The sequence below is a fragment of the Lepidochelys kempii genome, chromosome 2 (assembly GCF_965140285.1).
Source record: "Lepidochelys kempii isolate rLepKem1 chromosome 2, rLepKem1.hap1, whole genome shotgun sequence".
Classification (NCBI taxonomy): domain Eukaryota; kingdom Metazoa; phylum Chordata; order Testudines; family Cheloniidae; genus Lepidochelys; species Lepidochelys kempii.
In genome coordinates, this window is record NC_136381.1 from 52,456,888 (window position 1) to 52,471,340 (window position 14,453).

The 14,453-nt window shown below is 48.1% G+C and overlaps 1 protein-coding gene across 4 annotated transcripts in view; it reads left to right on the plus strand.

The window, feature by feature from the left end:
- ZNF704 (zinc finger protein 704) overlaps window positions 1–14,453 on the plus strand; it is a 153,175-nt gene that overhangs the window by 29,652 nt on the left and 109,070 nt on the right. For all 4 annotated transcript variants that reach the window (XR_012157153.1, XR_012157154.1, XM_073330740.1 and 1 more), the window contains exon 2: window positions 14,205–14,452. Coding sequence is in view for 2 of the 4 variants with exons in the window: in XM_073330740.1 (XP_073186841.1) it covers window positions 14,205–14,452 (248 nt within the window). In the remaining 2 variants the exon portion in view is untranslated. The remainder of the gene's footprint in view (window positions 1–14,204; window position 14,453) is intronic.

The window sequence follows — 14,453 nt, forward strand, 5'->3', positions numbered from 1 at the left end:
AACAAGATTGCATCAATGAAGTATCCAACTCATACCAACTTATCCTCCTACCAGAAACAACCCGGCAAAGCCCCAAGTATTGACTAATCACTTGGGACAATGGGACAACAATATATTGGTCCCTTTAAGGTATATGAGAAAGCTTACAAGTTCAACCTTGGCGTGAGGTTTTTTTTTGTCAGTATTTTCTGCATTATGGGTTACTTGCAAAAATTGCGTGGCCCCACTTCTTCCTATTATAGACCATGTGGATTTTTGTGAATAGCCTATAATGAACACTCTCAATCTTTTCTTAGAATTTCAATGCTGGCTTGCATTCTTAAATGTGTAATACATTAATGGGACCTCCTTATTTGTTAACCAGATAGTAAGTGTGTTCTGAACTTAGTGAACTTCCAAGGACACAGGGAGAGAGGTTTGTAGCAGATGAACATCAAAGCAGAAGAGGGGTAACTTATTAGGGCTTGAAAAATCCACTCAAAAAGAAGGATAATATAGCAAGAAGGAACTCTGGGATGGGGGAAAGAATTTGGAGGAAAAATAGGAGATAGAAAATACATGGGAGGAGGTAGAGAATGCTATATAGGCAACAGGAGTGGGAAAGAGAGAAGGGAATGGAGAGGAGAGAAGGAAAAAGGGAAAAAGACTGTGAAGACAACGTGTGAAATCGTACACCATGATCAGTTAGAAGAAAGAAAAAAGAGTGAGGCTAAGTACGGAAACCGCTTACAAACAAAAGCAAGAGTGATGTATTAAGTAAAGCTGGCTGAAGAATATGGAGCCATGCTGTGGCGATTAGTGTTTTCACTATTAATTGGAAGGAAGCTTAGAATGGAATCAGACCAATAGACTTTATAGTGTCTCGCATGAAAATTAAGAATCTCTGTTAAACTAAATAGCAACTTGCTTTACACTCAAATCTTTTTAAGGTTGTGCATAAACCTGGGGCTCAGAATTAGATTGCTGATTATTGATCAAGTAGACCATGTTAAACTACCCAAAATAGGGGAAATGTGGCAGAGGTAGTTACTTGTGAGCCAGAGGAACTCAGGCCCAGATCCACAAAGGGACTTAGGTGTAGTGATGCTCAGTGTTTTGGCACCTAACTTTTAGACCCCTGGGAAATCACTGGAACAACACAGCGATCCACAAAGCCTCAGTCAAGTGCTAGGCGCTCTATACAATGCAGGGGAGAGATGGGCACCTTAGAATGTGGTCCACAGAAGTCAGCATGCCAGGATGGGAGCTGTCTAAGCTAACCCATGGGAGATGCTGATGAGAGAGGAGTCTCCCATGGAAATAGGTGCCTGAGGCTGATCTGAAGGGGGGTAACTCTGTGCTTGTGATCCACCACCCGGAACCCTTCTCCTGGAGTCAGGTGGCTTAGGCGCCTAAGTCACTTCCTATGATAGTGAGTTAGGCACCTACCTCACTCCACACAAAATAGCTGGAGGTGGAGAAAGTGTGGGTGGTGCCCACATAACTTTTTGCCCACTTTGAAAAGGTAGAGCAAGAGAGCTGCACCTAGGTCTCCCATTTTCCAGGTGTGTGCCCTAACCACCAGGCTATAGGGTCAATCTCTCTCAATGCCTCTTTCATTTTTTTTTTATCCAAAGTGGAACAGTTTCAACAGGACAGATGGAGGGATCCCCACATGAGACTGTCCCAGGGGTGGGCAAACTTTTTGGCCCAAGGGCCACATCTGGGTATGGAAATTGTGTGGCGGGCCATGAATGTTCATGAAATTGGGGGTTGGGGTTCAGGAGGGGGTGAGGGCTTCGGCTGGGGATGTGGGCTCTGGGGTGGGACCAGAAATGAGGAGTTCAGGACGTGGGAGGGGGCTCCAGGCTGGGGTTTGGGGTGTGGGCTCTCGGGTGGGGCTGGGGATGAGGGGTTGGGCATGCAGGACAGTACTCCAGGCTGGTACCGAGGGGTTTGGAGGGCAGGATGGGGATCAGGGCTGGGGCAGGGGGTTGGAGCACGGGAGGGTGTCAGGGCTGCAGGCGCTCACCTCAGGCAGCTCCCGGAAGCAGTGGCATGTCCCCTCTCTGGCTCCTATACGGAGGTGCAGCCAGACAGCTAGGTGCACTGCCCTGTCCTCAGGCGCTGCCCTTGCAGGTCCCATTGGCTGCAAGCTTCGGGGCGGCGCTTGAGACAGGGGCAGCGTGCGGAGCCCCCTGGCTGCCCGTACGTGTTGGAGCCGGAGAGGGGGGATATGCTGCTGCTTCTGGGAGCCGCGCGGAGCCAAGGCACATGCAGAGCAGGGCAAGCCCCAGACCCTGCTCCCTGTTGGGAGCTCGAAGGCTGGATTAAAATGTCTGAAAGGCTGGATGCAGCCCCCGGGCCGTAGTTTGTCCACCCCTGGACTATCCCATAGTTCAGTGGTCAGAGCGCTCTCCTGAGAGATGGGCTACCCCTGTTCAGATCCTTTCTACCCTTTAGGCAGAGGGGGAAATGGAACCTGGATCTCCCACATCCCAGATGAGTGCTCTAGCCATTGGGTAAAAGTGATAAGGTAGGAATCACCACATTGTCATCTGCTCCCCACCCCCAAATATATGCCTGCTGGATCAAGCCCCATGGGTGAGATAGGTAGATGAGCACCTGTCTCCCTCCCCGGTTTGTAGATTGCTCTGGGGCTTAGGCAGGAAATGGGCATCTGGATGCCTAGAGCAGTGGCTCTCAAACTTTTGTACTGGTGACTCCTTTCATATACCAAGCCTCTGAGTGCGACTGCTCCCCCCTTTATAAATTAAAAACACTTTTTAATATATTTAACACCATTATAAATGCTGGAGGCAAAGCAGGGTTTGGGGTGGAGACTGACAGCTCGTGACCCCCCATGTAATAACCTCGCAACCCCCTGAGAATCCCTGGCCTAGAGTGAGGCAGCACTGCACATACTCTGAGACAAGAACTAAGGCACCTAGGGAATTTTTACAATGGACAATTAGATTGAGCGAGGGTAGGCAGCAGCCATGCAGAAGTTTTGTGGACCACAGTGATGCCTAAGTACATTTGTGGAGTTGGACCCCAAAGAGCAGCTGAGTCTGGTTTATGAGGGATCTTGTTGGCCTTAAGTAGGGGTGGAGTAATAGAATGGCTTAATTCACCCATGGGCTGTTTGGGTTCTGGCTAAAATGATAAAAGCCTCATCTTAGGGGCTCAGAGGAAACATGCGCATGCAGGGGTTTCTCTAGGCAGTTGTTTCCTTGAAGCATTTTCCCTACCAGGGGTCGTATAGAGGCATTCCTCTAGATACTTTCTTTATCCCCTATAGAGGAACTGATGTGTAGTATAACAATTTTGATGAGTTTTAGAGGTATGTTCTATATTTGTATGATGTGACACTCCGCCCCTGAAATTAGTGCAAGAATGGTCATAGCCTTGAAGCTATCTAATTTACTCCATCCCTAAGAAGAACTCCCACAGCGTGTTGAATTGGGGATTTTTCGGACCTCATTTAGCCATGCCAGAATCCTAGTAGAAATCTGTGGGTAAGAATGAGAGAGCTGAATTGCCCCTGGAGATTAGAGAAGTCTATTAGCCTCACATTGCCAAATGGCTGCTTGCCAGAATGACATAAGCAGTGTTCTGTCAGGCTTACATATGCACATTTCTTCTGCAAGCAGGATGCTGTAACACATGCAGCCATGTCCTCTGCTTAAGTAAAATGGTGTAACTCTACTGGATACTACATCCGTTTACACTACATAAAGGCCTGGTCTATGGTTATTTATGTTGCTTATAAAATTGACAGTGTAGCGTGATGGGTGCAGTGATACACTTTATCATATATGCTGTTTATCATTTCTGTGGCTCCATCAGTATACGTAGGACTTAACCAAGAAAATTAAAGAATAAAGTTCACTGTCCTATACAGTGCACACACTGGGTATGTCTACACAGCAAAGAAAAACCCATGGCTGGCCTGTGCCAGCTGACTTGGGTTGCATGGCTGTTTCTTCTTTGCATGCTTGCTCATGTTGATTCCAATTAGTTGTGCACGTGCTGCGTGAATAATAGCCAGAAGGTTTTTCTCCTAGCAGTACCCGTAGAGTCAGCTCAGGCACCCCATGGTGTTGCACCTTAGTAGCACCGTATATAGGGCCCTGCCGACCCACTGCCATTTCAGTTCCTTCTTACTGCCCATGACCCCTACGCTCATTCTCTCTTGCTTCAGCAAGCCTTCTCCCTAGTAATCTTCACACTGTTTTTTCTGTAAATAGTTAGATCATTCGTTAGTAGTTGTAGTTAGTTTCGTCATTATACAGCTAGAATTCCAGTAGGGAATTGTTCTGGGGATATTCTCTCCAACCCCCCCGCCTCCCCCCCCTGGTATTGGGGCATGCCTCGGTCCCTGGGGTTTAAACCCTACGCAGCTTGTAACAAGTCTATGCCCAGGAGTGACCCTCCCACTTCCTGCTTGAAGTGTCTAGGAGAATCACATCAGAAGGACCGTTGCCAGTGGTGAGCTGGAGCCGATTCGCTAGAACCGGTTGTTAAATTTAGAAGCCCTTTTAGAACTGGTTGTTCCGCGAGGGACAACCAGTTCTAAAAGGGCTTCTAAATTTAACTGGCCAAAAGTGGCGTCTTAGGGGTCGACTCCATGGGTCCTCCAGCCCTGGAGCACCCAAGGGGAAAACTTGGTGGGTGCAGAGCACTCACCAGCAGCTCCCTGCCCCACCCCTGGCCCCAGCTCATCTCCGCTCTGCCGCCTCCCCTGAATGTGCCGCCCCACTCTGCTTCTCTGCCCCACCAGGCTTCCTGCGAATCAGCTGTTTGCATGGGAAGCTGGGGCAGGCTGAGAAACAGGCTGCGGCTTTCCTCTCAGGCCCAGGGAGGCGGAGGTGAGCTGGGGCAGGGGGGAGGGGGCATGAGGAGGGCCGCCCGTGCCGCAGCAGGTAACCCCGGGGGGGGGGGGCGCAGGGGAACCTCTCCTCGCCCCAGCTCACCTCCGCCACCCTGGCCTGAATCTGAAGTTGCCGCCTGCTTTTCAGCCCTCCCAGGCTTCCCGCTGAACAGATGATTCGCAGGAAGCCAGGGCGAGGTGCGGAGAAGCAGAGCAGGGCAGCACGTTCAATGGAAGAGGCGGAGCAGAGGTGAGGTGATCTGGGGCCGGGCGCAGGGTGGGGAGCTGCCGGTGGGTGCTCTGCATCCACCAAATTTTCCCCATGGGTGCTCCAGCCCCGGAGGGGTGGGGAATGGCTGCTCCCCCTGCTCCCCCCCAGCTATGCTTCCCTGCCCCTAGGAGCCAGAGGGACCTGCCGGATGCTTCCTGGGAGCTGCCCCAGCTAAGCACCTTCGGGACTCCCCACCTCGCACCCCGGCAGGTGCCTCTGGCTCTTAGGGGTGGGGTGGGGTGGGCACCCACTACAGTGGCCCATGAGACCCTTCTGCCTGGTTCTGGGGGCAGTCAGGGGACAGGGGAGGGGGGTGGAGGAGGTAGGATCCTGGAGGGGGGGGCGTCAAGGAATGCGGGTGGGTTGGATGAGGCAGGAGTCCCAGAGGGCGGCGGGGGCAACAACCCCCTCGTGGGGTGAGGAGGGAACCCGTTGTTAAGATTTTGGCAGTTTATCACTGACTGTTGCAAGATCTGTAGGGGATTCCGCCCCAGGGCTCAAAAAGAGAGGGACCAACAGTTGAAGATCCTTCTGATGGAGACAGCCCTCTGTCCCCACTTGGACCGAGTCTGGCTGAACCGACGCCTAGCACATCAGCATCGATGTACAGTGCTCCGGCCTTGACGCAGGGAACTGTGGCGCTGAGAAAGGACTCAGATAGAGATGCTCAGCACTGACAGGGCTCCCTGCGCAGGGGCTCCACGCATGGAAGTGTGCGGCACCCTTCCCAAGCCCTGGTGCATTGCAAGAAGAAGAAGCCAGACGGGGGCTCTCACTCACATGAGACTAGGATGGAAGGACTTGGGCACAGTGAGACCCAGGTTGCGCCGCATTAGTGCGGCCCCTCCTAGCCTGGCACTGTTGACTCCAGTCCTGAGAGGGGGACAGTTGAGTCCGGCTCCGCAGAACTCCCCTCCCTGGGAGAGACGCGGAGAGGTGTTGGAGCTGCCCTCCACCCCAGAGACCTTTGAGGCGATGAGAACTCATCACCTTCACAGCACCACCTTCCCCACCTAGGCAAGACAGGGCACTGAGCTCAAAAGCAACGGTGCCCCTGAGACCCTCGTTGTCATCCCGAGGCAAGCCAGCGATGGTACCACTCAGTCACCATCACCTCCGCACCGGTCACTGGTACCTTCTGGCAGCAGACTGGCAGGGCAGCTGCACCAGTCCCCAATCTCCCAACACTGCTCCCTTTTGGTCCTCCTACAGTTAGTCCTCCCAATCGGAGGTGGTGGAGTCCTTTGGACGGAGCCGGCACAGATCTGGGAGCCAGCTTTACCCTGCTCTGCTGTGAGAACCCCCACTCCTCGGCTGTTCACACACAGCCTCTGACGTGTAATCTGCTCCCAGCTACTTGCAAGCGAATGACCCTAGCCAATATCTCCAGTCCCAGAGGCAACCCTAGGAACCTCCGTCTTGCAGTGTCCAGTAATGCCCGTTGGACGCTGCAGGCTTTTATAAGTTCTTCAGTTTAACAAAGAAATTGATATGTACCAGGCTTGTTACCCCAAAGGGAGTCTCTGACACACTTCAAACCAAACACACTGCTTCAGAATAAACAAACAGATTTATTAATTATATAGAGAGATTTTAAGTGATTGTAAGTTAAAGCATAACCAATCAGATTTGGTCAAATGAAATAAAAGAAAAACGCATTCTAAGCTGATCTTAACACTTTCAGTGTCCTTAAAAACTTAGATGCTTCTCACCACAGGCTGGCTGGTTACTTTTCAGCCAGGCTCTCTCCTTTGATCAGCTCTTCAGTTGCTTGGTGGTGTCTAGATGTAGGTGGAAGAGAGAGAGCATGGCAAAATGTCTCTCCCTTTTATCATGTCCTTTCTTTCCTCCTGCTGTGCCCCCCCTCGCCCTTCAGAGTCAGGTGAGCATTCCCTCATCGCAGTCCCAAACTGCCCAGAGGAAGGGGTGACTCCCTTGAGGGTCTAACAGATTCTTCTGTTGCTGCCTAAGCCAGTGTCCATTGTTCCTGTGAGGCTGGACTGGGTTTGTCCCATCCATGCTTTGGTGAGGTGTGAACTGCCTCCCTGTTCTTGGAGAGTTTTTGCAAGGGCTTGCTTTAAGCCATGAGGATACATTTTCAGCCTCATAACTATATACATGAAATTATAACCTGTAACCTTACTATAACATTACTATAACAATTACTATAACATCACAAAAACAACCGTGCTCAGTGCATCATGAGCCTTCCGAAGACACCCAATATGACAAACTTTGCATTGGATACCACACAATCATGTTATAAAGATGAACATGGGGGTGAAGGTATAGAGCGTCATGCGATCATGTACTTAAATACTGTCATAATGTAGCACACACAGGAGCCAAATTAAGGTTGCGCAGGCATTAACTCTGACATTTTGGGGGGAGGGTGGTGTGTGTAAATTCTGATCCCACAGCAATATTGATGGAAATTGAGGGCACTAATGAGGCCCTTGAGGAGGGACTTCTAGTCTATTTTTTAAATGTTTTTTTAAATATAATCACCATTACCACAACCAAATTTATACCATCTGTAACTTATTTCTTAGTTCTAGTTGTTTACATGTTGAGTGTTTTGCTTTCCAAGACAGTGGAGAGGCAAATTTTCTCAGTAGCATGTCAACTGGCTGTGTGTCAAGAAGTATAAAATGACTAATGCTTTCTACTATTTACATTTTTAAAGTAACTGTTCCAGTTTTCTGTTGAAACTGCCAATAGTCCTGCCATGGAAACATTAGGATGAGACACACATTAAATCATTTGTCCTAAGTATTTATGTGCCTGTGGTGACATGTGCTTTTCATAGCAGAACAAATTGGCATAATTATCTATCCTGTGAACCGAAAATAACATACCATTCTTGTACCTGCCGATGTTTAAAAACTATACATAGAGATGTTTGGGAGAGACAATCGTCTTTCTGCTCTGTTATTAATTTGTCAGGAGACCTTTTTTGGAGGGGAAAAGAGGTAGTTTACTTACCATACGTCTACATTAGAAGTTTCACTTGTAAAATTTCCACTGACATACAGCTGCCAACATGGCCATCTCACTAGAGTGCAATCTCTCTTATCTGCATTTGCAAGTGAGCCCATCCTCAGTGATGGGTTATATTGGCAGAAGATGTGGCTGGGTATCCCAGTGTCCCCAGCACCACTGGCCTGTACACTGCCTTCTGGGAAAAGATTGTAGTGCATTGTGGGATACCAGTACTCCTCTCAGGGTATTATGGAACTTTGGGGTCAAATTCTCACAAGCGCCACTGTACCATCCCATAACCTGCTCTTCCTTGTGCCAGTTTTCGATCTCTGCCATCTTACTGTGAAAAGTATAGATGCTGAACAGATCAGCAGAGCTATCGTGTCTGTTTTAGAGACCAAGTAACTGATTATACTGTGTTTGCAGAACTCAGACAATTCCTATGACAGCTGGGTGTGCAGCAATGAATTGGAGATAACTGAGGATGTCTGGATGATGCAGGCAATGAGTGGCCTTTGCTAGTTGCTGCAGCCATTCACTGACCTACAGCACATGGTAGAGTGGCAGTTCTGGGCTCACGAAACTAGCATGGAAAAGTGGAATTGCATCATGATGCAAATATGGGCTCATAGCAGTGGCTGCAGGATTTGTGGAAGGCCACGTTTCTGGAGCTGTGTGCTGAGCTTGTCCCAGCTCTTCAGTGCAGACTCTCCAGAATGAGAGCTTTATTTGACAGTGAAGAAATGGGTGGCTATCGTTCTAGAAGCTTGGAACCCCAGATGGCTATCAGAGGGTGGTCAATCAGTTCAGTGCTGGAAAAATCTGTGGTGGGGGTGGTCATCATCCAGGTGTGCCAGGCCATTAAATGTGTTCTGTGGCACAGGATGTAACTCCAGGCAATGTGCAGGAAACAATGGATTCAACAAAATGGGCTTCCCTAATTATGGTGGGGCCGCAGATGGGATGCATACCTTGAACCGTCGATTCCTTCCCTCTCTTCCTCCACCCCCCCATCCCACTTCAGAGTAAATAAACAGAGAAGGGGTACTTTTCTATGGTTGTGCAAGCATGGGTAGATCACCATGGATGTTTCACTGACACTAACACTGGCTGGTCAGGAAAGGTTCTTGATGCACACATCTTTAGGAATACAGGATTTCTTAAGAAGCTGCAAGCAGGGACATTGTTGCCAGACTGCCATATCCACATTGGTGGGGTTGCCATGCCAATCATGATACTCACTGAGGGAATCTTTAATTGCACACTTTGACAGGGGGCTGCAGCCAGTGTACTGCCTGGTGTGGTATTTTGTTTTACTTTGTGAATTTGCATTATCTCTGTATTATAAGATAAAGTAAGACAATCATGGCTTTCACAAAATAGAACTCTATTATGCAGAAATAAACAACAAATGAATTACAGTATTAATTCAGTATACAAAATACAGTATAATGTGGGCTGCATCCCACATCAGCATATGTGTACTCATAGCAGTTCTCCTTATTGTTCATTGGAATCATGTGCTGGTGCCTTCAGGGGGTATGTGGTCCAGGCCCCGGGAAGAAGGAATTGTCCATACAACATAATGGCTGTTGTGATGTAGGCTTTGGGATGTTTTGCTCCATAATGCTTTGGAGCACCTGTGTTTCCTATCTAACGAGCTGCATGAGGTCTTGGTGCACATTTCAATGCATAGCTGCTGACTTTTATTTTTCCTGTGGGGTGCTCCATCCCCACTCCTCCCCGCCCCTACTCTGCCCTTTCCCCAAGGCCCCACCCTCACTCCACCTCTTCCCACCCCCCTCACTCTACCCCCTTCCGCCAAGGCCCTGCCCTCTCTCCGCCTTGCTCTTGCGCTACTCTGCCCCCTCCCTGAGGCCCTCGCTGCTCTCTGCCCTCCCCCAAACCCCTTCCCCAGTCACCTATCAGCTGTTTGGCGACACCTTGGATTAGCTGATCGGGGGGCACTGCCAAACAGCTGTGGCAAGTGGGTGCTAAGCACCCACTATTTTTTTTTCTGTGCCTGCTCCAGCCCCAGAGCACCCACGGAATCAGCACCTATGTCTCAGTCCACCTCTCTGTCCTTCTGCCTTTCCCCTGTATGTGTTCCCTGGTTTCACAGGTTTTGAACTTGGACCTCTACAGAAGTTCCAAGAACAGGTCCTCTCCTGTCTCCACCCCTCCCCGCCCCCCGATCAACGTCAGTCTTTCAGCAGGCATGGCCGGGGTGGCCCTCAAGAATGTCCCAGCCGAGCGGTCACTGATAAACAACCAGAAAGGCAGCCATTGTTAGATTTAAGGGGTTAGCAGACATCAAAAAATGAATGCCACACCTGCTTAAAATATTTAACATAAAGATCTGTGTAAAAAAAAATATGAACAGGATCACAGTCACATCTGCTTGCTTCAGGCTCATGCACCAGCACATGCCATGGTGAGCGTATAGGGGTACTTTTGAAACCCTTTAGGAGTGATGGGTGCAGGGCTAGATGTGCGGTCTAGGGTAAATGTAGGGATAATGCAGTAAACACTGTTGAACTTTGGCAGTGGGATCCTGGCAGCTATATCGCTTTCGAGGATACAAAAGGTCCAGACAAAGCTCAAGATGGCTCGAGGTTGTCTGGGCCCATATACAGCTGACTTCTTCACAGTGATCATACCTCTGGAGCTTATTGCAGAGTGTCTTATTGCAGCAGGAGAAACAACGCTGCTCTTCCTAGAAATGCACAGGCAAAGATCAGCGTACTTGCTGAAAGTTTCCCCAACACTGTGCCAGAGGACAAAAAAGGATGTCTGGGCCAAAGTAAACCAGAAACTCTGCAAGCGGAGGAGAGTTGTGGTAGTTGGCTATTTCTGTGAGCCAGTCCAAACCCCATGAGCCAGCAGTGGTTTCTGCCTCTTTCCTGAATGTATGCACAGCATGCAAATATTTTGTTTTGTACTTGGATTTTCAGACATGAAAGGCAAAATATTTTGTGTATGGTCTAGAAAACCTTCATCTCATAAGCTTACAAGAATATTTCTGCAACATCATGTAGTGAATGTCCAGGTACCAGATTGCTTGCAAGCATTGTTTTGTATTTTTGATGTATTTATTTTAAATGCTCAGGTATTGGTTTGTGTATATGTCTTTTCTGGTTTTATTTTTATTTTAAAAATGTTTTTCCTTTGAAAGGCTTCTTATCAAAGGCTTCTGCCAAAGCATGTGTTTGGGAATGTTTTTTGGTATCTTAAAGAATTTCTGTTTTTGTTTTTTTTTGACTATTGCTGCCTTAAAATAAACCACCTACTTTAAAACAGAATCCCTTTGTTCTCTGCTACTTGCAGTTGGCAGCCATTTTGAGAGGGAGATAGGGGCCAGATAAAGGGAAGTGAAGTGTTGGGGATCATAAAGAGAGCTTTAAAAAGTGTGCATTAATAGGGGCAGTAAAATACGCCTATCTGAGTCCCTATCCCTTTCCTTGATGTGTTCTGTCTCTGGGTCCAGCTGCATCTCAAATAGCTCCTGGTTATCTGTGGGCTCTGCATCCTCCATATCCCCCTCCTCAATGAACTCTTCCTCACTGTGCATTTCTGGGGTTTCTTCTGCTGGATGTTGCGAGGTGTCCATTGTCAGAGGTTGGTGATGGGGTCCCAGCTCAGTATGACATCCAAACTCTGTCTAGTAGAAGCATCTCAGGGGGACAGCGCCAGACGAGGGTTGACACATTTCCAATGGTTGGTAACCCAACCCCTGAGGCCCTGCCCCCTGCCTCGCTTCTTCCCCTGAGGCCCCGCCCCGGCTCTGCCTCTGCACACCACATGCTGTTGCCGCGAGCCTGGCCCCAGAGGTGGTGGCAGCGGCTGCTCTGATCTCCTTCCTTGTGCTTAGGGTTGTCATAGATTAAAAAAACAAACAAACCTGACATTGTGGCTTGTCAAACTCGGACACACAAGCCAAAACCTGGACTCTCCGAGTGAAAACCGGACAGGTGGCAACCCTGCACTGGACTATTTGTCACCTGCCTTTGCCCAGTCTTGGAATTGTCCCTGTCATACCCCAGCTTCTGCATCTTCTTCGCAATGTCCAAATAAACATCCAGGCAGCAGCAGCGGGAGATTTAGTTGTAGCTTTATGTGGAACCATACCTGTCGGCTTGCAAAGATGGGCTAACAGGAATAGAGATATTTCCAAAACATCCTGAGTGTTTTAAATGTGAGAACGGGGAGGCTGGGATTCCAGAAACCATGACCCTGGGCAGCAGAGAGCAAGGATTCAACCAGAGGAGTCACATGTGAGATTACTGCCAGGACTGTTTGTGTCCTCCACTTTACTGATCAATAAGAATTCAAGTGGTGCATAGGCATTGAAGAAGTCAGCCCCCAGATTTCTACAGTGTGGCCTTGGCATCTTCCTCTCTATTGCAGAAGTGCAGCCACTCAGATCAGGATGACCTGTGGTTTCTGCAGGCTGCAAGTCCACATTAAACAGCTGCATTCTGGTTTATTTTTTTTTTGCAGTTTGAATGCATTCCTTAGGCTTCTGACAAGTGACCAGTTTGAGGGTTCAGTAGCAAAAGTTTGTGTGCCCTGAGGTAACATGATCAGGCCCTTCTAACTAACTTCCTGTGCCAGCACAGCCCTGCTCCTCCATTGCCCAGGAGTGGGGAAGTTGAGAGAATGGAGGAACTGGGCAGAGGTGTGATGTAAGGCTGGCAGGGGACACTTGTAACTGGGCCTGAGAAAGTTAATGTGTATGTAATGCCGATAGACCCTGGTCAGCTGCGGGCAGGATCGAACCTTGAGCCTCTGGAGCTTAGTGCGTGAGCTTCTATAGCATGAGCTAAAAGCCAACTGCCTGTTAGCTAAAGCGGTAGAGCAGACTTATTTAACTCTCTTTCTAAGTGGTCTTGGTACCACTAGATGGGACAGAACACCACACCATGGAGGTATGTGGGTTACATATTGAGCTGGTAAGAGTGTTGAAGGCTCCTCCACCCCAGGAGCTGCTAGCATGACCCTCTGGGCTTTTTTCCCCGGCCACAGTCCCAGAGGGTACTCTTATACTTGGAGAAGTGGAAGCATCTAAAGCGGGTAGCCCTCCCTTTTGTAGCGGGGGAGGCTCCGAGTGAATACTGACCACCATCATGTATTTAAAGGTCACAGCTTTTTTGTAACCCTGACCCATGTTGTGTGACTGGGGTTGGGAAATAATGGCTGGTCTCTTAACAGCCCTCCTTTGTGTTTGCACCTTTGCAGCGCGAGGGTCTGAATCTCCCTGTAGAAGACGCAGGTGGTGGCAAATTATCATAGCTGCTATGAAACAGCCTCTTTGGAATGGCCCGTTTCCGCTTAATGGTCAAACAGAACCTGGCCAGTAATTCATGCTCTTGCAACCAAGAAGCAGGCTCTTCTATGGGGAAGGGGGAGAGAGACAGATTTAAATATGTTATCTTTATTTTCAAGTAAAACACAAATTATTAAATTGCTTCTTGGGAGCCTCCCAGTTGTTTTCAATAATATATACACCTGGAGATATAAAAACACACTTCACATTCCTTCCAAATGATAATATTTACAGTTATGCTGTGCAATAATTGTAGTAAATATATAAAGTTTTGGAGGGCTATCCATTTTGAATCATAGCACCTGTTCATGGAGAAATCCTATTTTTTCCCAGTTAGCTGCTGTCAGAAGTTTTTTAATACTGGTTAGATTTCTTGGTTTCATTTTAGAAAGATATCTATATAAATTGTGAATTCTCCTGTTTATTTCCAAATAAAAACACTCTGTGTGTGTGTGTGTGTGTGTGTGTAAATACATAATATTTATTTATTTGATTTATTCTTAGGTTAAGAATTATGAGTTATCTGAAGCTGCTTACCTTATAATGCAGTCAGGAATTGCTTCCCAAAACAATGATGATATTGTCTGGACTGCCTTTGTCACTAGTAAATTTTTGAAGAAAAATGACAGCAATTTTAGAGTCTATGAAGGGCAAAGAGGTAGTGGCCTACTTAGTGATGCTAAATTGAAATGGCTGCCTTAAGGGTGTTGAATTTCTTCCCCTTTTAAGATAAATAAAGGAAAATGTAATAATAATTGCTTTTAATTTTGCAGGCAGGCAGCATTAGGCGTGAAACGACCTTCACTACATTTCAACAGGATGACCTAAAAAGTGACATCAGTCAAAAATTACCAGACCAACAGTTTCTCCTGTTGGCCATGAGGGAGGAAGATTTAAAAACTGCGGACTCCAAAAAAACAAACAGAATTCATGAGCACGAAAAAGAAAACACTCGTTCTGTCTGTCTTCTTGAACAGAAACGTAAGGTTGTTTCTTCAAATATTGATGTGCCTCCAGCAAGG